Source organism: Dreissena polymorpha, chromosome 1, assembly GCF_020536995.1.
Source record: "Dreissena polymorpha isolate Duluth1 chromosome 1, UMN_Dpol_1.0, whole genome shotgun sequence".
In the NCBI taxonomy this organism is placed as follows: Eukaryota; Metazoa; Mollusca; class Bivalvia; order Myida; family Dreissenidae; genus Dreissena; species Dreissena polymorpha.
In genome coordinates, this window is record NC_068355.1 from 167,712,944 (window position 1) to 167,737,095 (window position 24,152).

At 34.9% G+C, this 24,152-nt stretch overlaps 1 protein-coding gene across 1 annotated transcript in view; it reads left to right on the plus strand.

Annotated features, from left to right (window-relative positions):
• The window catches only part of LOC127864321 (A disintegrin and metalloproteinase with thrombospondin motifs 9-like), a 124,142-nt gene that overhangs the window by 6,355 nt on the left and 93,635 nt on the right, over window positions 1–24,152 (plus strand). Inside the window, exon 3 of the mRNA XM_052403979.1 lies at window positions 17,682–17,800. Coding sequence (XP_052259939.1) covers window positions 17,682–17,800 — 119 coding nt within the window. The remainder of the gene's footprint in view (window positions 1–17,681; window positions 17,801–24,152) is intronic.

Genomic DNA, 24,152 nt, shown 5'->3' on the forward strand with positions numbered 1-24,152 from the left:
GGCGCAAACTTCTTTCACATTTCTCAAGTGTTGTAATTAAAAACATGAATATTTCATACCTTTAAAGTGTTAAGATGTTTAAAACTTCCTCCATCTATCCACACATTCCTAAGTTAGTTGCCCTTGAATAACAATGCCACTGTATTGGTCACATTTGAGACAAAGGTCTATCTCTGAAGGGGCTATACATTGAAACTGTTCTTATGAGGCCACAACTCCAGCTTAAACCATTGCAAAACTTTGATTGCAAATATTTTATTTCTTAATTTAATAGCTGCATGCCACAATTATTTTGTTTTATAATAAAAGCAGAGTCTTCAGCAAAAACACTGATGTAACATTGACTTACCATGGTGTTCAAGTTTCTACCAAAGAACAAACATAGTTATAAAGATAAACACATTATCTCTAGATCATAACATTTGTTGGTTAATGGGTTTATCAGTGGTAATTGATGGTAAATAATACAATATGCAAACAAAATTTATTTCTGGTGCTATTTTACTTTTAAGGTTTAATGGAAGGGAATATCAAGTTGTTGTATCAATACTTCTGAATAGTTCACCAATGAAGCAGATTTTTGTTGCATTTCAGCAAAAATGATAAGTGGATGATTAGAAGTCAAGACATTAAATAAAAAATTAAAATGCAATGTAAGCACATTTTTCTTCTCTCAGAGCAAATAGTTGTCAATCATTTGATGATTTTATTGCCTCATATTGCATTAGTTTGAGTAGAATAACAGATTGGATAATTTATCAGAATTCCCTGGATTTAGATTTGTGAGAAGAGAATTTTGAATGGTTCTGCTGGGTTGCTTTGAGTAAGATGGAAAGCACAAGATTCTCACATATTAATGCATCATGAAATGTTTTGTTTTAATTATGCAGCTTTACTATTGGCAGAATAGCTCAAGACATATTACTCTACCAAATGTCTTTGTCAAGGGTACTGTCCTCATAATGTTCTGATGAAGGGAAAAGTGCATCCTGTCAATATCAGTGTTTGTTAACTACAGGTATTTAATTAATTGGGTTAACATCACATTCCATGCCATTAACTTGAAGCAATATGCACTGAAGACAATCAACTTGCAACAATATTCTTTTCAAGGCGATGAACGTGCAGCAATATGATTTTGTTGAAGTCCATGAAACATGCATTCAATGAAATGAGTTTGTTGTAATATGCATTCAAGCCATGAACTTGCAGCAATATGTGTTTAATGCCATGAATTTTGCAAGCCAGAAATTGGCTGAAACATGTGTCCAAAGCCATGACATTGCAATAATATGCATTTAGTGTTCAAGGCTTACTAAAACAAACAAAACGTTTTCAAGGCCTTAAAATTGCATCAAAATGTGTTTAATGTTAAGCAATTACAGAAAAATGTGATTAAGGACATGAATATTTGCACCAATATGCAATCAAGACCATTAATATTCAGGAAAATGTGTACAAGCCTGAAGCAAGCCTTGAATTGGCAGCAATTCTTCATTTAACCACTTATTTTACTTGTTAATAACTTTGCAGCAGTGTTATTTTTTTATTGCATGATATGTTTTTATTTATGTTACAGGTTTATAATGATGTTCTGAGTAACGTTTTCACACTTATGAGCAAGCGGAAGCAATTTGTTCCCTTGGATGACAATTTAAATGTTAAGAAATTGTAACTGTTAATATTTCACGGTTTGGGTTTTTTCTTCAAGCATTATATTTGGTCATGCTGATTACAAAAGCATCTCAATGACAGATATGAAAATGTGTTTTGGGGACCAAGATTTTATGCTATTTAGGCCTTCTTTAAAACTGTACATAAAAATTGTTTTGTGTTCATAATGTGATAATGCACAGATGCAATAGTGGTCTAGTTTGCAGTGATAATTATCTTGAACTTTTAATACCTTGCTGTCAGTCTAAACCTCAGGAGTCAAGCTTCTGTCTGAACCCAGATCAGTATCACAGAGAGGCTCATCCAGTTATCTTGTAGCCCATAATAGGAGGACTAAATATGACAGGCCTCTCTGTTTATGGTATTTTATTGGTATTAAAGACGAAACCATGAATTTAAAAAATCTAATTACCTTTCTAGCTAATTACCTTTATCATAGGTACTGCTTTATGTGGGAACTAAAGTCATAATTGTCCATAATATTATGTGGTAATTTACATGGTGCCTTTTTATGTTCTTTGGGTCATTTGGGTGGTTATGGTTTCATAATACTGTGAAACAGTATCAGAAATGATTGAATTTATTTTCGTTAACATTTGATTATCATGTGGTTTTGTTGTTATTTTGTTGTATTTTTGCATGATTGATGATCATGATGATGAGGGGTAGAGGGAAGAAAGTCATGATGATGAGCAATATAGTGATGATGATGATGATGATGATGATGATGATGATGATGATGATGATGATGATGATGATGATGATGATGATGATGATGATGATGATGATGACAATTATTGATGATGATGAGGATGATAATGATGATTGATTGATGATTGATGATGATGATGATGTTGATCATCATGATAGCAAGTCTTAATGACCATGTTGATGAGGATTATCACAACAGTGATCATATTCATGTAAAAATGTAAAATAATGATGTTGGATGAGATAGTAGTTCAGTGCTGGGACCGAATTTTGAAGGCCTTTGCAAACAGTTTGGATCCAGAACGTGGCGTCTCAACAGGATCCAAACTGTTTGCTATTCTGATAGTATTCTTTGAAAATAATCAAAGAAAATGCTAATTTTAGAAATTCAGCAGAAGACATTTTAGCAGACCACAAATTTTCCAGCATGCTAAGGGTCAAATCATACAAATATGAATGAAAGAGGGATTACTCTTTTTCTCTCTACAAGCAGTTTAAATGTTGATTTATGGCTTGTAAGAACAGTTTAAGTCACATCATAATTTGGGATAAGGGAGGTCAAAAGATGGCGTTCTATTACAGAATGGTAATTTATGGTTGGGAAAATGGTATCATAATGAACTGTTTTATTATTTGACATTTCAATAAGGTGTGAGGGTTTAAAAGTTGACCCACATCATAGATTTTTGAGATTTTCATGACAGATCTCCATGACGTGAAAGATCTAGTGTTGATAAAGTTGTTGTTAATAATGCGTCTGAGATGTTTTGTCATAAGGCGTTAATTAAAATACGTAAATCATTCATTGCAAACGTGGTATAACTGTTTTTGGACAGCTGGAGGTTACTGACCTCTGTCTGAGTCACAACAAGATTTGCAAACAACATTTTGTTGAAGTTTTCATTTATGTTAATTAAATTTAAAAAAAAAGTTTATGATCAAGGAAAAATATGCAATATATATGTATAATGAGTTCTTATTAGTATTTGTAGTAGTTAGTAGTATAAATTGGTTTCAATTTCAATAATATGTAAGAATTTATTTAGTTCAAACAAACAGTTTGTAAAACCGCAACAAAACATTCATTTATCAAACTGTCTAATGTATTAATATTAAATATTATGTATTTGAATAGTTAGAAAATTAATGATAAAAAATATATTTAGTTTTGAAGTATTGCACGTCACCATCTTCATATAATTGTTACAAAAACAATGTATTAGGATTTGTATCATTATTAAAAATAATGTTGGGGAAAAATGTGTGTAAATGTATTCCAAACAGAAAATACTAAACTTTCAATATCTCTTGATATGATTATCAAAAATTACACTAAACATCTCAATTGGTTATGGTTGGTACCTAACCTACAGCTCAGCTGAAATGGGCACCAAATTTCATCGAGCGGAATAATTTTCAAAATGATACATTATATATCAAAAGTGATATGCAATTAGTTAATGTTTGTAATATTTAGAATTCCTTTTATGGAACCTCAGGTATCAAATCCGTGGTCTTTGTGCCTTGTTGGATCACGCGGATAGTTTTACGAAGGGGATATGTCCTCACCTATTTTGATTTTGATTTACACCCATATCGTTTGTCTGTATGGCAACATGGCTACACACTACTAAATTACAGGGTCTGGCAACTTTAGACCTGAAGTGAACTTTTTCAGGCAGTTGAGTTTGCTGTCAATCAAAATGGAAAAGCACAGGTGTTGTAAATAATATTTGCGCTGGAAAACTTAAGTCCAGATTATAATCATATGATCTTGATAAAAGGCCTTTGGAATTCTTTAGTAATGATTGTGACAATTTATTAAAAGCTGGGCATGTTTGTGGTAATTAACAGTGCTGTTGCTGTTACACATAATTTTACATTTCAACGTTTTTGTTTCTCATTTATTTGTTATAACTTTGATTTAAAACATCAGTTTAATATTTTTCGTTTATTAATGATAAGAATTTAGTTGTAACAGAATTGTATGATACTTGTATGGCAAATAATTTAGTGATTTAAATACTAAATCTATAAATAATTGCTTACATCTGACTAAAATGTAGCTTTTATTGAAATAAGCTTGATAATATTGCTTGTTTAAGATATGTATATAAATAGCACATTAACATTATTTATTTGGGATATTTTTCAGAGAACTTCAGTTGCATCTCATAATGAGACATCCTTTATAGTCAAGCCATTGGCATATTTTCACAATATCTTCAAAAATGTGAACAGTTTGAAATTGCATTCATAAGGTCCAAGTTTAGACTGCCTTCAAGCGTACTTGAATTATTTGGGGCTATTAATGTTGATGGACACTTCATGATTAAACATGCTAAAAATAGAAATTCACGTTCATTTTAAAATTGGACAGCCTGGCTATTTCCATCGCTATATAACAAAATTTTCACAAGTGACAGTCGATGAATTTGACTGTGCAATGGTCGTTTTCAATTAAATGCAGTTTTTCCACTGAAAGAGGGTTAGTTGAAAGCCAAACTTACAGATGTATTGAAAGCTTCTTTTTGTATCTATTAAACTGTACAAGGACTTGAGAGTGAAAAAGTCTTACCCTTCCCAAAAGGATGAATGATGAAGGCACAGGTGTTCAGAAATAACACCAATTGAATGCCCACTACGGATTCCCAAAATGTAAAGGCTCCCTGACCAAACTGACCAGATGCACTAAAGAGGTGCTAAAGACATCAATATATTAGGGTAATTATTAACCCTTTAAGTCATGATAGGTGACAGATGACCCTTATTAGGAGTGGACCATTGGTGGTGATTACCATCTGAAGATGAAAATCAGTTGACAGGAAATTCTCTGCATGACACACAAACCTCTCACTGGTTTTGGAATGAAGAATGAAGGCGTTAAAGGCTCTATAAAGGTGACAAATCCAATTATTATGCATATCAACTGGTCTGATTTTTACCGGATTTCAGTTACTCTTGCATAAATACTGCTAATAAAACAGCCTAGGTACAACGTTGTCAAGAATTATGGAAGATAAACCCGTTTCATAATTGGAAGAAATGTTTACATTTTTGCAACTAACGTGATGTGTAGCCTCAGAGCGGTGACATATGCTAAAAATAGCCGAAAGAAAATTCAATTTTAATTCTATTTTAAACAACTTTTAACCAGCAGAAAGTAACTTATTAGATCACCACAAACGTTTTAACCATTTAGAAGAGACCTACCTTGTGGGTGATACCGGAAAACGTTAAAAATCATCGTTATATTTTGTGTGACCTAAGTCACTTCTATTTTCTCTTTTCCGAGTAAACAGCGATGTAAATAAACTGATTGTTTGTAAACACAATTGACTTAGAGGACACTTTATTTTGAGCTCAAAACAAGTTGTTTTGCTTATTTTTTATTGTAATGTCCAATAGCATATATATATATTGTTATTTGATAACCTTTATTAAAAAAAATATGAAAAAAATATTTAAAAATCGGTAAATAAATACGGATCTTCACCTTTATAGAGCCTTTAAGAGATTCTATGAGACCTGTGGACTATCATCTCAAGTTTTGTCAAATAATACCAGCAAACATAACATAATAAAATTATGCGTGTTTGTTGCTTGAAGAAAAGTACAAATTGATGCTTTAATACTCTGATATTATTGTTCAAACAATGTTTTTATTATATTTTAATGAACAGATTCGTTATTATGATTGTGTTACAATTGTGGGTGATGATGATGATGATTGATAATGTTTGATGATGATGATGATTGAATGATGATGATGATGATGATGATGATGATGATGATGATGATGATGATGATGATGATGATGATGATGATGATGATGATGATGATGATGATGATTAATAGTGATTGATGATGTTAATGATGATGATGATGATGATGATGATGATGATGATGATGATGATGATGATGATGATGATGATGATGATGATTAATAGTGATTGATGCTGATGATGACGATGATTGCCATTTTAAGCTCACATTTAATCTTAAAATTTGTAAAATGATTGTATGCAATGAGTCAGCCCCTTAATCAGGAGCAATAGAAGCTTTACAAATGATCATTGTCATTGTGAAGCATGTTGCATTTATCATGATCAGTCAGAAGCTCCCATAATAAATCATTTTTCACCTTTATACCAAGTTAATTCCTCACCCTGTCAATGGTTTTGAAATTCAGCTACCTCTGTGTCATGTTGCCAGAGCTACCTGTTTGCATTAAAAAAAGGACCATCAAGACCAGTTGAATGGAATAAGAACATTTCCTAACCATAATCAAGTGGTTAGAAAGGTCTGGTCTGTAGAAATAGTATGATTTTGATTGGAAAATAGTGTTGGGAATGTGATAAACCAATATTATGGTCAATTTGATTTTTTTATCTATTAGGATCATGTTGTGGTCAATTCAAAAATGTGGCTATTGGGAAGTAGAAAATAATGTGCATATTGACATGCGGGGGAAATGGGAAAATGGCTATTAGCTATTAAATATTATGGTCAGTTGGAAAGAAGATTTAAGTGGGGAAAGTTTGTGGTCAATGGAACAAATATCCAGTCAGAAAACATTTGGTAAAATTGTAAAACATCATGGGAGGGGGAGGAATGTTGCTGCTCATCAGTATCTAAGGGTTGGATTTTAATTCATTGCGTTTGATGTGCTTTAATTCCCTTTAATTATTGTTTAATTTGAGTTGCAATGCTATGAGGTTAAATTTGATTTAACACTTATATGTATCATGAATATTGCTGGGCCAAGTGTGAGGTTGAGCACTCCAACACCGGTTTAAACCGCCAATGCTTTGAATTGACCGTTCCAAGGCGGTGACCCCAGCTTTATTCTTCTATGTGTGTATGTTGTTTTGTATTGTGCTGTTTTGTACTGTTTTGGCAATTGGTCACTTGCCTTAAATAAAGAACCAACTAATTATTATACCCCCATTACTGTTAATGGGGGCTATATAGGAGTCACTTTGTCTGTCGGTCTGTCGGTCTGTCCTGAAATTTCATCCGATCTCCACCAAACTTGGTCACAAGTTGTATCTAGATGATATCTAGGTCAAGTTTGAATATGGGTCATGCCAGGTCAAAAACTAGGTCACGGGGTCACTTAGTGTGTTTTAAATCGAAAGATTGTCCAGACCATAACTATGTTATCGTTAGATTTTAAATGACTTGGTACATTTGTTCATCATCATGGGACGGTGTGTCGTGTGAAAAAAGTATGTTGATATATCCAATGTCAAGGTCACACTTGGAGTTTAAAGGTCAAATGCTTGTCTGGGCCATAACTTTGTAATTTATGGTGAGATTTTAAAATCATTTGTAAAATTTGTTCACCATCATTGAACGGTGTGTCCCGCGAAAGAATTACGTCAATATTTTCAAGGTCAAGGTCACACTTAAAGTTCAAAGGTCAAAAATGGCCATAAATGAGCTTGTCCGGGTCATAACTATGCTGTTTATTGTGAGAATTAAAAATCATTTGGCATATTTGTTCACCATCATTGGAGGGTGTGTCGCGTGAAAGAATTACGTCAATATCTCCAAGGTCAAGGTAACACTTTGAGTTCAAAGGTCAAAAATGGCCAAAAATGAATTTGTCCGGGCCATACCTATTTTTTTATTGTGAGATTTTAAAATCATTTGGAACATGTGTTCACCATCATTGGACGGTGTGTCGAGCGAAAGAATTACGTCAATATCTCCAAGGTCAAGGTCACATTTTGAGATCAAAGGTCAAAAATGGCCATAAATAAGCTTGTCCGGGCCATTACTATGTTGTTTATTGTGAGATTTTAAAATCATTTGGCACATTTGTTCACCATCATTAGACGGTGTGTTGCGCGAAAGAATTATATCAATATCTTTAAGGCCAAGGTCACACTTAAAGGTAAAAAATGGCCATAAATGAGCTTGTCCGGGCCATTACTATGCTGTTCATTGTGAGAATTAAAAATCATTTGGCGCACTTGTTCACCATCATAAGACGTTTTGTCGCACAAAAAAATTTGCGTCAATATCTCCAAGGTTAAGGTCACACTTTGAAATCAAAGGTCAAAAATGGCCATAAATGAACTTGTCCAGGCCATACCTATTTTTTTTCATTGTGAGATTTGAAAATCATTTGGCACATGTGTTCACCATCATTGGCCGGTGTGTCGCGCGTAAGAATTACGTCAATATCTCCAAGGTCAAGGTCACTTTTTTAGTTTAAATCTCAAAAATGGCCATAAATGAGCTTGTCCGGGTCATAACTATGTCGTTTATTGTGAGATTTTAAAATCATTCGGCACATTTGTTCACCATCATTGGACGGTGTGTCGGGCGAAATAATTATGTCGATATCTCCAAGGTCAAGGTCACACTTTGAGTTCAAAGGTCAACAATGGCCATAAATGAGCTTTTCCGTGCCAAAACTGTGTCGTTTATTGTGAGATTTAGAAATCATTTGGCACATTTGTTCACCATAATTGGACGGTGTGTTGCGCGAAAGAATTATGTCGATATCTCCAAGGTCAAGGTCACACTTTGAGTTCAAAGGTCAAAAATGGCAATAAATGATCTTGTCAGGACCATAACTATGTCATTCATTGTGAGATTTTAAAATGACTCTGTACATTAATTTGTTCACAGTCGATCATAGGATGGCGTGTCATGTGGAAGAATTCAAGAGTTCAAAGGTCAAAATGACTATAAATGGTAATGGCTTAATAATTCTTAAAAACTGCCATAAATTAGATTCTCTTGTATTGTGAAGACAGCATGCAAAATAGTCTGTGTCAATGCGGCACGTGGGGGTATACGTCACGTCTGTGACAAAGCTCTAGTTTATAATGAGAATGCAATACTGCTCTGGCAGCTGGAGTTTCACTTCTTTATATTTTAAATGAAGCCTTTAAACTTGAACTTAGTAAGAAAGGTCTTTAATTAAATTTTATTATCCCCACGCTTTTTGAAAAAAAGGTGGGGATATTGTGGTGATCTCCGCCGTCCGTCCGTCTGTCCGTCCGTCTGTCCGTCCGTCCTGGCCACTATCTCCTCCTACACTATAAGCACTAGAACCTTGAAATTTACACACATGGTAGCTATGAGCATATGTGCGACCCTGCACTATTTGGAATTTTGATCTGACCCCTGGGTCAAAAGTTATAGGGGTTGGGGTGGGGCCGCGTCAGAAATTATCACTCATTTTTATACGCCCGTATAAAATACGGGACGTATTATGTGAAACCCCTTGGCGGGCGGCGGGCGGCGGGCGGCGGGCGGCGGGCGGAAGGCATCACTTTGTCCGGACTCTAATTCAAATTGTATTCATCCGATCTTCACCAAACTTGGTCAGCAGTTGCATCTAGTTGATATCTAGGCCAAGTTCGAATATGGGTCATGCCGGGTCAAAAACTAGGTCATAGGGTCAATAAGTGCATTTTCAAAGGGGCCACTTTGTCCGGACTCTATTTCAAATTGTATTCATCCGATCTTCACCAAACTTGGTCAGCAGTTGCATCTAGTTGATATCTAGGCCAAGTTCGAATATGGGTCATGCCGGGTCAAAAACTAGGTCATAGGGTCAATAAGTGCATTTTCAAAGGGGCCACTTTGTCCGGACTCTATTTCAAATTGTATTCATCCGATCTTCACCAAACTTGGTCAGCAGTTGCATCTAGTTGATATATAGGCCAAGTTCGAATATGGGTCATGCCGGGTCAAAAACTAGGTCATAGGGTCAATTAGTGCATTTTCAACGGCGCCACTTTGTCCGGACTCTAATTCAAATTGTATTCATCCGATCTTCACCAAATTTGGTCAGAAGTTGTGTCTAGATGATATGTAGGTCAAGTTCAAATATGGGTCATGCCGTGTCAAAAACTAGGTCACGAGGTTACTTAGTGCATTTCAAGCATTTAGCATGGTGTCCGCTCTCTAATTGAAGTAGTTTTCATCTGATCTTCACCTAATTTGGTCAGAAGTTGTGTCTAGATGATATGTAGGTCAAGTTCGAACATGGGTCATGCCGGGTCAAAAACGAGGTCACATAGTGCATTTCAAGCATTAAGCATGTTGTCCGCTCTTTAATTGAAGTAGTTTTCATCTGATCTTCACCAAATTTAGTCAGATGTTACATCTAAGTGATATCTAGGTCAAGTTCAAATATGGGTCATGCCGGGTCAATAACTAGGTCTTGAGGACACTTTCAAGCATTGAGCATGGTGTCCAAAACCTTCGAACGGGCGTATCTTGTGACAGTTTGGCACTCTTGTTTTAGGTTATTTTACATTTACTTCTTTATTTCTACACCGATTCACTTCAAATTGATACTGGACCTCACCTATGACAATACGGTCAATCTCAACCATGCATGGCCCCATTCCCAACCCTGGGGCGCCCCGCCCACATAGGCCACACCCACCAAAAATTTCCATTTACTATAATTTTTTCATTTCTACACGGATTCACTTCAAATTGATACTGAACTTTTGTCATGACATTAGGGTCAATCTCAACTATGCATGGCCCCAATCCCAACCCTGGGGCGCCCGCCCACATAGGCCACACCCACCAAAAAATTCCATTTACTATAATTTTTTCATTTCTACACGGATTCACTTCAAATTGATACTGAACTTCTCTTATGACATTAGGGTCAATCTCAACTATGCATGGCCCCATAACCAACCCTGGGGCCCCGCCCACATAGACCACACCCACCCAAAATTGCCTTTACTATAATTTCTTCATTTCTACACCGATTCACTTCAAATTGATACTGAACCTCTCTTATGACAATACGGTCAATCTCAACTATGCATGGCCCCATTACCAACCCTGGGGCCCCGCCCACATAGACCACACCCGCCCAAAATTGCCTTTTACTATAATTTCTTCATTTCTACACCGATTCACTTCAAATTGATACTGAACCTCTCTTATGACAATACGGTCAATCTCAACTATGCATGGCACAATTACCAACCCTGGGGCGCCCTGCCCACATATGTCACACCCACCCAAAATTGCCTTTTACTATAACTTCTTCATTTCTACACCAATTCACTTCTAATTGATTATGAACTTCTCTTATGACAATACGGTCAATCTCAGCTATGCATGGCCCCATTACCAACCCTGGGGCACACCTAGGTCAAACATTCGGCGTGGGGATACGCGTCGGCCTCTGCCGCGCCATTTCTAGTTTTCTATGTGACTACAAACGTCAAAATACGTTTCTAAGTGGTTAAGTGTTAAATGCATGCAGGTTGTCTAAGGTGAAGCCTGGCTTTCAGTTTAAGTACATTTAGGTCAGTGCGTACTTTGGTCATGTTTCTATATTATAAAATCATTATTGGTAAAATTTGGTCCTTGGTAGGAAAGATGTAAGCAATATAAAAGTATAGTTGTATCAGTAGGAAAATGTTCTGATTTACCGAATCAATTTACGCTGGGTTTCCATATTCAATTCAGTTGAATGGAACAATAAAATGCTGGCTAAAAGGATATATTAGTGGTCATACAATTTTAAACCCTAACACTAAATGAAGGTGGTTTAATCACTTTTAATTTAATTTTAAAAGCAATTAAATCTTAAGTGCCAAAACATATAAGCATAATAAGTAAGCTATATGGGTGGTATTTAATTTTGTAAATGTTAAATAAACAAGCACTCTATGAGAAATGGAACACATTACAAAATAGGCCACAAATGACAAATATTAAAAGCACCAACATGTTGTATGTCACATTTGCTGTGGTGATAGTTTGTCCCAAGTGACACTTAATTTGCTCCATACTCTAAAGTGCAGTAAATTTTAGAAGGATGACTCATTGGTGCACCGGAAAAAAGTGACAGAAATTAAATGCTATATTACATTTTTAGTTGTTCGTGCTAGCGGACAACTAATGTTAAGAGTAAGTTTTGCAAGTCAGTCTGCTCTTAACTACGCTAAGAACGATAACCACCGCATCTGCCTGTTTATACTTCATTACTGGTACACTGCAGACAGCGAGTGTGTGTATGTAAGCAATAGTGTTTAACAGCTTGTGCGACCGCATTGGCCAGTTTGTCATTGAAACATGAACATATTGGCTGCATTCAGGAAAAACAGGGCTAAATGCATGTCAAATAAGTAGTGTCATGTGCACACTGATTAGCCTGTGCAGTGCGCTGTTGCTAATCAAGGACGACACATTCTGATTTCATGGTGTTTTTTGTTTAAAGAGAGTCTCTGATACTGGGATGACAATAAATGCAATATATGCAATAAGCCCTGTTTTCCCAAAATGAAGCTTAAATTATCTTTTCTAATAATGATTTGAAAAAAAAAGGATAAAAGTGATAATTACTTTAAAGTAACCTTGCTGATAAGGAAAATAAACAAAATCACTTTTAAATCAAATAAACAACCATTTAGTTCTAATTTTTACCTTGTGGCATTTTTAAGTAAACATCTAAAAGGGACCTTTTCACAGTTTGTCATTAAATGCTTAATATTGATAAATGTAAACATGGCATCTTTAAAGCTCTATTTAAAAGAAAAACAAGAATAAAATTAAAGAAACAAAAATAAGTTATCCTCAACTGGGCTCGAACCACTGACCCTTGGAATAAAAGTCTATCGTTTAGACCACTCAGCCATCCATGCTCAAACAATGAGAGATATATTTTATACTTTATATAAGCAATCCTCGTAGTATGAAAAAAATATAACGACAACAACAGAACTCTCCAAATTATTAAATCGTTTGATTTTGTCAATTTTCCAAAATGTGAATAGGTCCCTTTAATGTCTTCAGACTTGCAAATTGAATGAGTTCAATACACTGTCAGACATACATGCCAGATGTCCCGATCTTTACCGGACAGTCCTGCTTTTGGGGTGTTTGTCCTGGTGTCCTGATGTGACACAATTTGTCCCGACATTCGTACAAAACAACATGTTCTATAAGGTCACAATAAAATTCCCTTTGTTGCCCCCTAATTAACAAACCATATCTACTAGTTGAGTCATCCAGTGTTGTTTTTGACACCTTATCAGTGTTCTATTGGCAATTTATTGATTTTATCGGGCATTCACACAATGGTGTTTGTAGCGTTAGATGCATCGTAGTGAATTAAAAGCAGACTGCTTTTGTATTTCATGGCCCAAATCAAGTCCAAAGATTCTATTATGCAGTATTCCGTGTATTATACTACCTAAAAAAACTGTCAAAACACCAGTTTTGTATATCAAACAAATTGAGTGCTGACCGATACACATTGATGTTTTACTAAATTTACTCTCGTTTTTGACTGATTTTCAGAACATAATTTGTACCTATTGCATCAATCTAAATTTAAAGTTAATTGTTGATTGGTTTAATAAAAACAGTGCTTGATGCGCGCACATCGCGTTGAACGATGACGCATGCCTCTGTCCCAACTTGAAGTCAAATAGAGGCATCCGCATAGTGCATATGTGTGTTTACTTCTAGAAAATGGAGAACGTCTGAGTTCATGAAATTCGTAAACACATTTATCGTCAATATTTGCCATAAATTATGAGGTTTTGTAAGTAAAATACTGCTTACTGACTACAGTAAAGGTCACATGATTGATGCTTTAAGGTGTCCTGCTTTTTGGTCAAATTTCCCGACATTTTTAATGGAATGTCCCGATTTTTACCTGAAAATTTCTGGCATGTATGCTGTCAGATCTTACATCATGAATAAATAATACAGGTTTAGTGGTTGCCTGTTAGCCTAAGGCCAGTAGATTTAAGCCCAGGAAAATCAATTTCATAAGTTGGTTACAGTTGGGCTAAAAACCAGGATAACTAGCTTTTTCAAAGCTTGAAACAACTCTATCCAATTAAACATAAAATACAAAGTGGCGATTGTGGATCAATTAGGCCTAGGAAATGTTTCCATTCCGGCTCACAACAAGACATGATGCATTAAATGTCTGTCATGTCTGCAAAACTGTTGCTCAATAATTTAAAGAAAATAATAGTATTAGATACACATAACGCAACATGTACATGATTCTAGGCTTGTTATTCTTTAGCAAGGCAACCAAAATTCTAAAGATGGTTGCCAGTGCAGCAACCCATTGCGCAAAAAAGAGACATATTTTTGTTATTTTGTTATCTCTATATCATAAATATGAGGATAAACAGTGCACCCACATCTTGAACTGTGCTTTAAGACACACTCTTTATAAATGTGAATGGGTTGTGTTCATTTCAAACTTGCTATACAAAAAGCTATAACATTATTTTGAAAACTGAGTTGCGTCTAAGATTATGCAATTGCGAACAACTTCAGTGCCTTCAGCGCTTTGATTTAAACTTACATAATTTACTGGAAATTCGGAAATTCAATTTTGCTATAATGTTATTATGTGCCATTCTGCATTCTGCCATGATCATTTTGTTTAAAAGCATTATGAACAATACTAGGTCCTGTTTTGAAAATATAACTTGTTATTGGAACATCAAATGTCAGAGGTTGTTGAAGTTTATGAAAATGTGCTTTATGGTAAAAATGTTTCTACCAAAATGCTTACACTTAAACTGTGACAAGATGAAGTGCATTGATTAAATTCAAATAATCATTGTTTTCTCTTGCATAAGAACAATGTATAAGCTTTAAATCACACCCCAATTAATTATTTAGTTTAGTCATAACTATTTTGACAGCAGTTGATAGTCAGACAGTTAGGGTAACTTTGTAACCTGGTACAAACTATTTGGCTTGAACATGCAGGCATTAATGCAAAAATTGGTAGATTTTTTTGCACTAGTAAGCAAAAGATTGACAGATAAATGCAATTAATACTTAATAGACTAACACCTGTTAAAAAAGCTTGTCATGTACATACAGTGTACAAATCAAAAGGGTGTAACAGTTCGCAAAGGGCATACAGTAATATAATCATATTGTTTAAAGGTTATTATTTCATAGTGACTTAAATGGATGGTTTTGAGGTAAATATCAAAGAGGTTAAGTTCTGTCTTTAAGTTACACTGATGATTTCTCTCCAAAGTAAGACGGGTTATACTAAATCTCCAATGATCTCTGTTTGTCTTGTTGGTGTGTCTGTAGACACAATTTTGTTCACTGGTGTGCTTCCCAATTTTGATTAAACAATATTCAAAGTTGCAGGCATGGTTCCTCAAAATAAGAATGTGTACATTTGTATTCTCCTACATTAAAAGTGAAAAAAGTAATGATTTCTTTTCACCTACAGCTATCTATACATCATCATTATTTATTTACAGTTTTAGCCGATTTGTATTTCCCCTTTAACAAAATTAAGGGGCATGCACTGGAAACCTCATGTCTGAATTTGTATTTATTTGAATCTGTCTGTCTGTCTGCCCCTTCTGATAAGGAAATGTGCATGTTCGATGTTAAGAATCCAACCAACATGCAAGATTACACAAGTTTAGCCCATTTTAGGCCCCTCTTTAAAAAGGATGCATATGTCTGAGTATGAGTGTTTGTCTGTGCGAAAATTTCTGTCTCAGCCATAACATTGCCATTTATTGATGTAATTTAGAAAATCTTGGCAAAAATGTCCAACGGCATCATATGGTGAACACCTTTCTCCTGCACTCAAAGATAAAGGTCATTGGTAGAGATGAAAGGTTGATGTTGCCATTAAACAGCTAGACAATTCTATTTAATTTTTATTTTTTTCCTGTGGACCTACCTGTCATGTTAACACATGTTTACATGATATCCATAGTTTCCTACTATAGATTTATTTAAGGGTAGATTAAAAGTATAAATCATGATTGTAGAAATGCATTGGCTGGCTTCAAATGTGTCAAAATAGCAAGATAGTGTAAATAGATTTGGCGATTGTTTTAAATCACCCGACAAAAGTTAACACATCAATTGCATAGAGTTTAACATAGTTTAGTCTTACTTCACTTATTGTCAACAGTGAAGAAAAGACAGAATAATTGTCACATCAGTCAAGTGAACTTGAGTGGAAAATTAAAGAAAAATAAGTCAGCAGAATTTCTCTAATTCTTTTTTGCAAATCAGGCATGCTGTCAATAGAATGGCATTTTTAAAGCCAGTCTTTAATTGCCTGATAAATGAATTTTAACACAGAAATCTATTTGAAAGAGCTGTCAGAGAAGTGACTTAACACCTGAGTAGTGAAATCAAGTGCCTCATGGCTTTTGAACTTTGTCATAGTCTGAGAGTATATCATATTTCACCAGAATGTTTGTCTAAATATTTCATACTGTTTGAAAAAAAACTATGAATAAATAAGCCTGTATTTGTTCTGATTTTGTCGCTACTTACCGTAATTACGGTAAGTAATCGGACACTTAAATAAATTTTTTCATGTCCGAAAATTTAGATACAAAAACAAAATCTGAAATAAAAAATGTGTCTAAAAATTTTGAAACAAAAATACAGGTGTTTGAAAATGAAGAAACACTCAAAATATTGCATTGACGTTAGGATACGGGTATGCAATGAGTATAGCATAAATTGTTTCCATGTATAACAGCACATGCTTTTAAAATACCACGCAGCATAGTATACATTACTTTCATAAATGTTTCACTTTAAGCTGTTGGCTGGAACCATTGTCTTTTACCGGTAAACATAGTTATTTACTCAATAATGTAAATGTAAGGGTCCACAGCCTTAATTCATTTGTCACTTTGTAAAATTATCTTAATTCGGTTGTAAACAGACATGATCGAAGAGTATTCAGTCAAGCACAAAAATGCATTTCTGAAAAAATAGCATTGCAAAATAAACATAGCATTTGAAAATTTAGATTCATTAGTCATGAGAGAAAACTAGTAGATCGGAAAATTTATAGTCAAACAAAATAATTTTTGTGGCTAAAAACTGCGGTGTCCGAAAATTGTGAGTGTCCGAAAATTTTGAGTGTCCGAAACTAGAGTAATTACGGTTTATTGTTCAGTTTTTTTTTTACTGAGATCTCTTATATGATTGGCTTGTTTATTTAAGGGCCTTACTCTTCAACGCATTTGTTCTTGCCTTACAACAAACACAAGTACTGCTGGTTTCAGGTATATCTAATTAAATACCGGAAACTTGAGAAACACTTTCATGTTCATGAATGAAAAATAATTGAGAAATCAGTTCAATATAAGTTAACTGTATTGATTTATGGAAAATTGTAGTACTAAATGATTATATTTTCAAGATTCTAGAAAATTTTATAATCAAATGCATTTTTTTTTTTAAATATTGTTTAATGGATTGGTAATAAAAGACAATTGCTAATATGACAGTAACTTAAATTGTTTCAGGAACCAAAAATAACCCCTAACGCCGGTGAAACATTGAAGAGATTCTGTAAATGGCAGTCTCGGAACAACGCTCCAGAGGGTAATCATCTGCATTACGACACTGCAATCCTTCTGACCAGGTGTGTGGAGAATACATGTGTCTCGCGCTCTGGGTAAACAGTGCTTAATGAATGCGTACAGTGTTGTTCAAGATTAACCTATGCAGTCGTAACAGGCTAATAATGGACAATACTTTATGCTTAGAATTAATTTTCGTTTAGAAGAGACTTCCTTTAAACAAAAAATTGTATAATAGCAAAATTAATGTATCCTCCATGGGACAAATTGTATTCACATTATTAAGCCCAGTTTTCCCAGAGACTTTTAAATATGGCCTGTTGCCCATATTGGTGAACAAGAGCTCTCAGGGGAATCCAGTAGGGAATTTCTCTCACATTGGCAACAACAAGATATGCCAGCGTAATATCTTCTATGTTGACATGTCCACAAATGTCAATCATATTTAACTTTGTCGCCAATAATAACCAATCATGGCACTTGGACATCAACTATTAAGCGTTTAAATCTATTTTAAACAAAACAGCATGTGCATTTTGTCCTAAGCAATCATAAATGTTCATGATTTTAGGTTTATGGGAAATAAGCAGTGTAACAAATAGCTTAGCTGCAGTCAATTGTATAAATCTGGATAACTCTCATCCAGTGGATAACTTTTGGTTATCTTCAATTGTATGATAAGATAACCAAAAGTTATCGGCATGATAAGAGTTATCCAGATTTATTCAATTGGCCGCTACGCAGTAGTTTAAACTGTTTTTGGCAAAACCTGAAACCATTTATTTACTTGTAGTGCTTTTAAATTGTACTGATCACAAAAGAATAACAAGTGTTAATAAAAGGCTTTGTCTTTTTTTCTCCCCATTGTTACTCATGTGTAGAATATTTTGTTGGTATGCACGATTTCAATTATAATGCTCAATAGTACAAACATTTTATCTTCTTAAGTTACAATTTGTAACTTGAAATCATGACGGTGTCCTGATGAATTGAAAACACCTATTTTGATTATTTTGTAATGATTACTGCGATGTAACCTGGTAGACGCTGATAATATCTCATTTGCAATTATTGAATCCACGGTGTTGTGTTTTTGCAAATGAAAACTTTTTAATGGTTTTTAATTGATAACAAAATTATGTAGTCTACTAATTTCAATTAAACATTTTAAAATTACATTTATTTATTGTGTAATTAAACCCGACCTCACATTCGGTATGTATGCGTTTTTGTGTGGTTAAATGTTATTCAGTTGAGTCAATCAGACCAATCAGTTTGCATCTGAAGATTTGCCTGTTAGGCTCACTTTGAAAATTGAAACTTCTTTACTGATGTTTTTAATGAAGGTAAATTGAACAGCTTGACATTCACATTACTAATTGTTTAACAATGTCGTAAAATGTTAAAAAATGTCACATGCAGCTTTTAATTGTGATAAGCAAAATTGCAAAACATTTTTGCATCCTGAGTCACCATTTTTTTTTTTAAAGATCTCCTGACTAGGTGATTTTTATTTGAAAAGGAGGATTTTCTTTGTATGTTCTAATAGATTTTATTGGAAATTAAATTAAATTTTTAATTGGAAAAGATGTTTGGGTGGGGGGAGGATTATGGGCAAGTCGAGTTCATGCAAGGATTATAAGCTATTGTTAAATTAATGTTTTATTCTTGACAGAACGAACAAATATACTTTAAAAGTTTTTCTATCATTGATAATAAGCATAAAACAGCTTGAAAATGTCTATCTCAGCAATAATTTTGCCATATATTGATGGATTTGAATGGACTAATGCAAACCTTCATTAGATAACGTGTCTTGTGTAAAACTTGTCTTCCGTCCTAAAAGGTCAAGGTCATTCTTAGAGTTTGTCATTTATTATTTGGAATAGGAGTGTTGCGTTTATAACTCCTGGTGTTACCTCGAAGGTCAATATCACACTTAATTGGGCAAAGGGCAAATTAGGATGACACTGCTCATTTTTGTCATAAAAAGAGTTCTGAGAAACAAGTAGAATGTTTGGGCAATGGTGCTGTATAATAGATACATGTCACATAAAAAATTTTGTTGTATGAAAGCCTAAGGATGACAGAGACGCTCCTGAGTCTCTCCAGTAGCAGAAACAAGACTGGTTTCTTTGGAATGCGCTATAGAATGCTCACCGACTTGGAATAAAATGAGGGTCAGCATGATCAACATAATCTACAACACCATTGGGAACTGTATGTTCTGTGTTGGAAAATACTGCACAATATATAAGTTCCTACTGTAATGACTCTTAAGACGGAAATGGTAATGCTTAAGTGAGCATTTATTGACCATAATTAAATTTGTGTGCGCAGAAAGTGACACAACAGATGAGCCAATTTTGGGGGAAATTAATAATCATTTGGATGGCCCCCCTCACATAATGGATGATGACACATGAGAGCTTGCAATGGGTAACAACTGAGGGCCTACACAATATGTGAAGTCCCAAAGCTGACGCGTTGACACCATGGATTTGTTCTACTTTTTATTAAATGCCCACCTATGCATGTGATAAATGAGTAAAAAGAAAAGAATGCAATTTGTATTTACATAGTCATTAGAAGATAACACTTCAGGGATTCATGAAACAAAAGTTTCTGAATGGAGATCTTTAATTTGGCTCAAGTCTATGTTAACTTTTCTTAACCCATTTAGGCCACGACTTTTTTTTGTATTGGTTTACAAAAATTATTTTGAAAATGGTCCATCGGGCGGTCGAAAAAAAAAAAAAAAAAAAAAACATCATTGGAAAAATAAGTTAATACTAATAACATCAGAACAAAGACATCATATCTTTTATAACCTTAACACAGAGACGAAAAATCTAATAATGCAATGAAACACATCTATATCTTCAAATGAAATGAGTCACCTAAAAGCACCTTTTGTAACATCAGGCAATTTTAAACACTCCATTAAATGACATGCGTTCTTCTCCCATTAATTAAACGAAAAACTGCGCTTCATTTCCGTAATTCGATGCGCACCATTACGCAATGCGATGCCCGTTGCATAAATCTTATATAAGATAAACTACTCATACACAAAGTATGTGTTTGCTCTTATTGGACTTATGACATCGTCCATGAAAAAAAATCGAGGTAGATCGATCCCCGCGTCGTCGCGGTAATGTTTGTTTAAGTTGTTGTTGTCATGAAAACTCGTTGATATACAACGCAAAACGTCTTATTTAAACTGACGCGAATTAATACAATCATATTTGTCAACTTGGCTTTTGCTTTATTTTGATAATTTAATCCAAAGTTTAATGTTAGCAAGTGTTTTTACTGGAATTGTAAACAAGGAGCCAGTTAAAGTCTTCCGAAAATGTGCAGTCTGTGTGAATTGACAGTGACGTCATCAAAGGAAAGCCGCTTGCTGTCTGAAGCAATAAAGCGACAAATTTCGCGCCTACAAAATTAGCTTCCTTTGTCTAGCAATCAACATGCCGAACCAATCGTGCGTTTGTTTCTCAATTGCAATCCTCCAATTTAATAATAGCACGTGCATAGCTCCGCCTTCGAATCTTTTGCAGAGAACGGAGGCGGAGTTTAACGGTTAATTGAGCTAGTATTTTTAATACGCAAGTTGAGTTCCGATTTGCCGAAATTACTCGGCCCTAAGCATTAAAACGACAAATACATTTATCAATGATTTTCCGAGATGTACCGATTTGTTCCGATTTCCAAACTTTCTGTACAGTTCCTATAAACTATGGCGGACGTGTTTACAAAATTCCTAAACACATATATCGTAAATAATGGCAGTGTTTTATTGGATTATTTATACTAATTATCAAATTGCAAGGTAATACTTTTTATCTACTATAATATCGGGTATGTTTAATATAATAAACATGTTAAACAATATAGTTGCGTCACAGACTCGGAAATAAATTTTGATGCGGTCGACATTTTACTGACGCTGATTTTCCTATTGTCTGTAATTAAATAAATTTTGAGAAGTGCCCATAAAAGGACTGGTACATACTGTGTCACATTGAAAAATATCCCGATCTCTGTAATATATGTGAACCAATCGTTGATTGTACTTACTTAATTTTATTCGCAACCGTACTCAAACCGGATCGTTTTTATTTCTCGTTTCGCTCGTTTTTCAGTGCGGTCGGGAATAAAATATATATAAAAAAGACGATTTTCCGATTTTATTTTTTTTCCCATTTTCCAAAAATTAGGGTCGGCGGTTTTGTAAACCAAGAAATATAAAAGTCGTGGCCTTATGCCTAGCATCTAGAAGAAAGGCCTTGGCAAACAGAGTAGTCCTAGATGAGACGCTGCATGATGTGGCGTCACATCTGGTTCTGCGCTGTTTGCTTAAAGGAATTTCTGTAAGAAATATTCAAAATATAGAAATAAATATACTATTAATCGATAATTTTGTATATTTTGCCCCCCTTCGAAGAAGAGGTGGTATACATGTAGGTCGGTCCGTCAGTCGGTCCGTCAGTCGGTCTGTCCACCAGATGGTTTCCGGATTATAACTCAAGAACGCTTAGGCATAGGATCATGAAACTTCATAGGTACATTGATCATGACTGGCAGATGACCCCTATCGATTTTCAGGTCACTAGGTCAAAGATTATGGTCAAAGTGACTGGAAATAGTAAAACGGTTTCCGGATGATAACTCAAGAATGCTTACAACTAGGATCATGAAACTTCATAGGTACATTGATCATGACCGGCAGATGACCCCTATTGATTTTCAGATCACTAGGTCTAAGGTCAAGGTCACAGTGACATAAAACAGTAAAATGGTTTCCGGATGATAACTCAAGAACGCTTACGCCTAGGATCATGAAACTTCATAGGTACATTGATCATGACTGGCAAATGACCCTTATTGATTTTCAGGTCACTAGGTCAAAGGTCAATGTCACAGTGACTCGAAACAGTAAAATGGTTTCCGGATGATAACTCAAGAATGCTTTCGGCTAGGATCATGAAACTTCATAGGAACATTGATCATGACTGGCAGATGACCCCTATTGATTGTCAGGTCACTAGGTCAAAGGTCAAGGTCACAGTGACTCGAAACAGTAAAATGGTTTCCGGATGATAACTCAAGAATGCTTACGCCTAGGATCATGAAACTTCATAGGTACATTGATAATGACTGGCAGATGACCCCTATTGATTTTCAGGTCACTAGGTCAAAGGTCAAGTCCACAGTGACTCGAAACTGTAAAATGGTTTCCGGATGATAACTCAAGAATGCTTACGCCTAGGATCATGAAACTTCATAGGTACATTGATCATGACTGGTAGATGGCCCCTATTGATTTTCAGGTCACCAGGTCAAAGGTCAAGGTCACAGTGACAAAAAACGCATTCACACAATAGCTGCCACTACAACTGACAGCCCATATGGGGGGCATGCATGTTTTACAAACAGCCCTTGTTTTAACTGTGTCATTGGGTGGTTATGTCAGGGTCATGTAGTAAATGCTGTAAGTTGAAGGAAAGTGGATAATGGTATATGATTATACTTTAATTGTACGGCTGATGTAATGTTAACTATGCAGAATCATGTTTATTTTTGTATTATTTTTATGCTCCTCTTCGAAGAAGAGGGGGTATATTGTTTTGCTCATGTCGGTCTGTCGGTCCGTCTGTCTGTTCGTCGGTCTGTCCACCAGATTGTTTCCGGGTGATAACTCAAGAACGCATACGCCTAGGATCATGAAACTTCATAGGTACATTGATCATGACTGGCAGATGACCCCTATTGATTTTGAGGTCACTAGGTCAAAGGTCAAGGTCACAGTGACTCGTTCTTGGATGCTGTTTAGGACCACATTTGCAGATTATATTATGTACTGGTGTCGTGGGGTCTCCGTCCCCACCAGATGGTTTCCAGATAATAACTCAAGAACGCTTACGCCTAGGATCATGAAACTTGATAGGTACATTGATCACGACTGGCAGATGACCCCTATTCATTACCCAGTATCTGGTTTTGTTATGCACATATAATACAGCAATTTTTTTTTGAATTGGGAAAAATACTGGTACCAGCCCAAATGTGAAAAATTTGCGCCAAAACCCCTGACATTTGGAAAATTTGGGTCTTGAAGTCTTCACATAGGGAAATTTGTGTATTTTATATTTTATTCACAAATACTTTAAAATTATTAACTTTGTGATGGCAATTTATCTATTTTATATTTACTTAGGTTTAAGCCATAGAGCTGCACAAGGAAACTAACTAAAAGGTGCATTTTATTTTAAAATATATGAATATTTTTTATTTTTTTAAACCTTCGATTGGGAAATTTTTTGACAGAAATTGGGAAATTTTTATTTTTTTCCCAATTGGGAAAATAAAAGCCTTTTCCCGGTACTTTATAATGAAAGAAAAAATGGC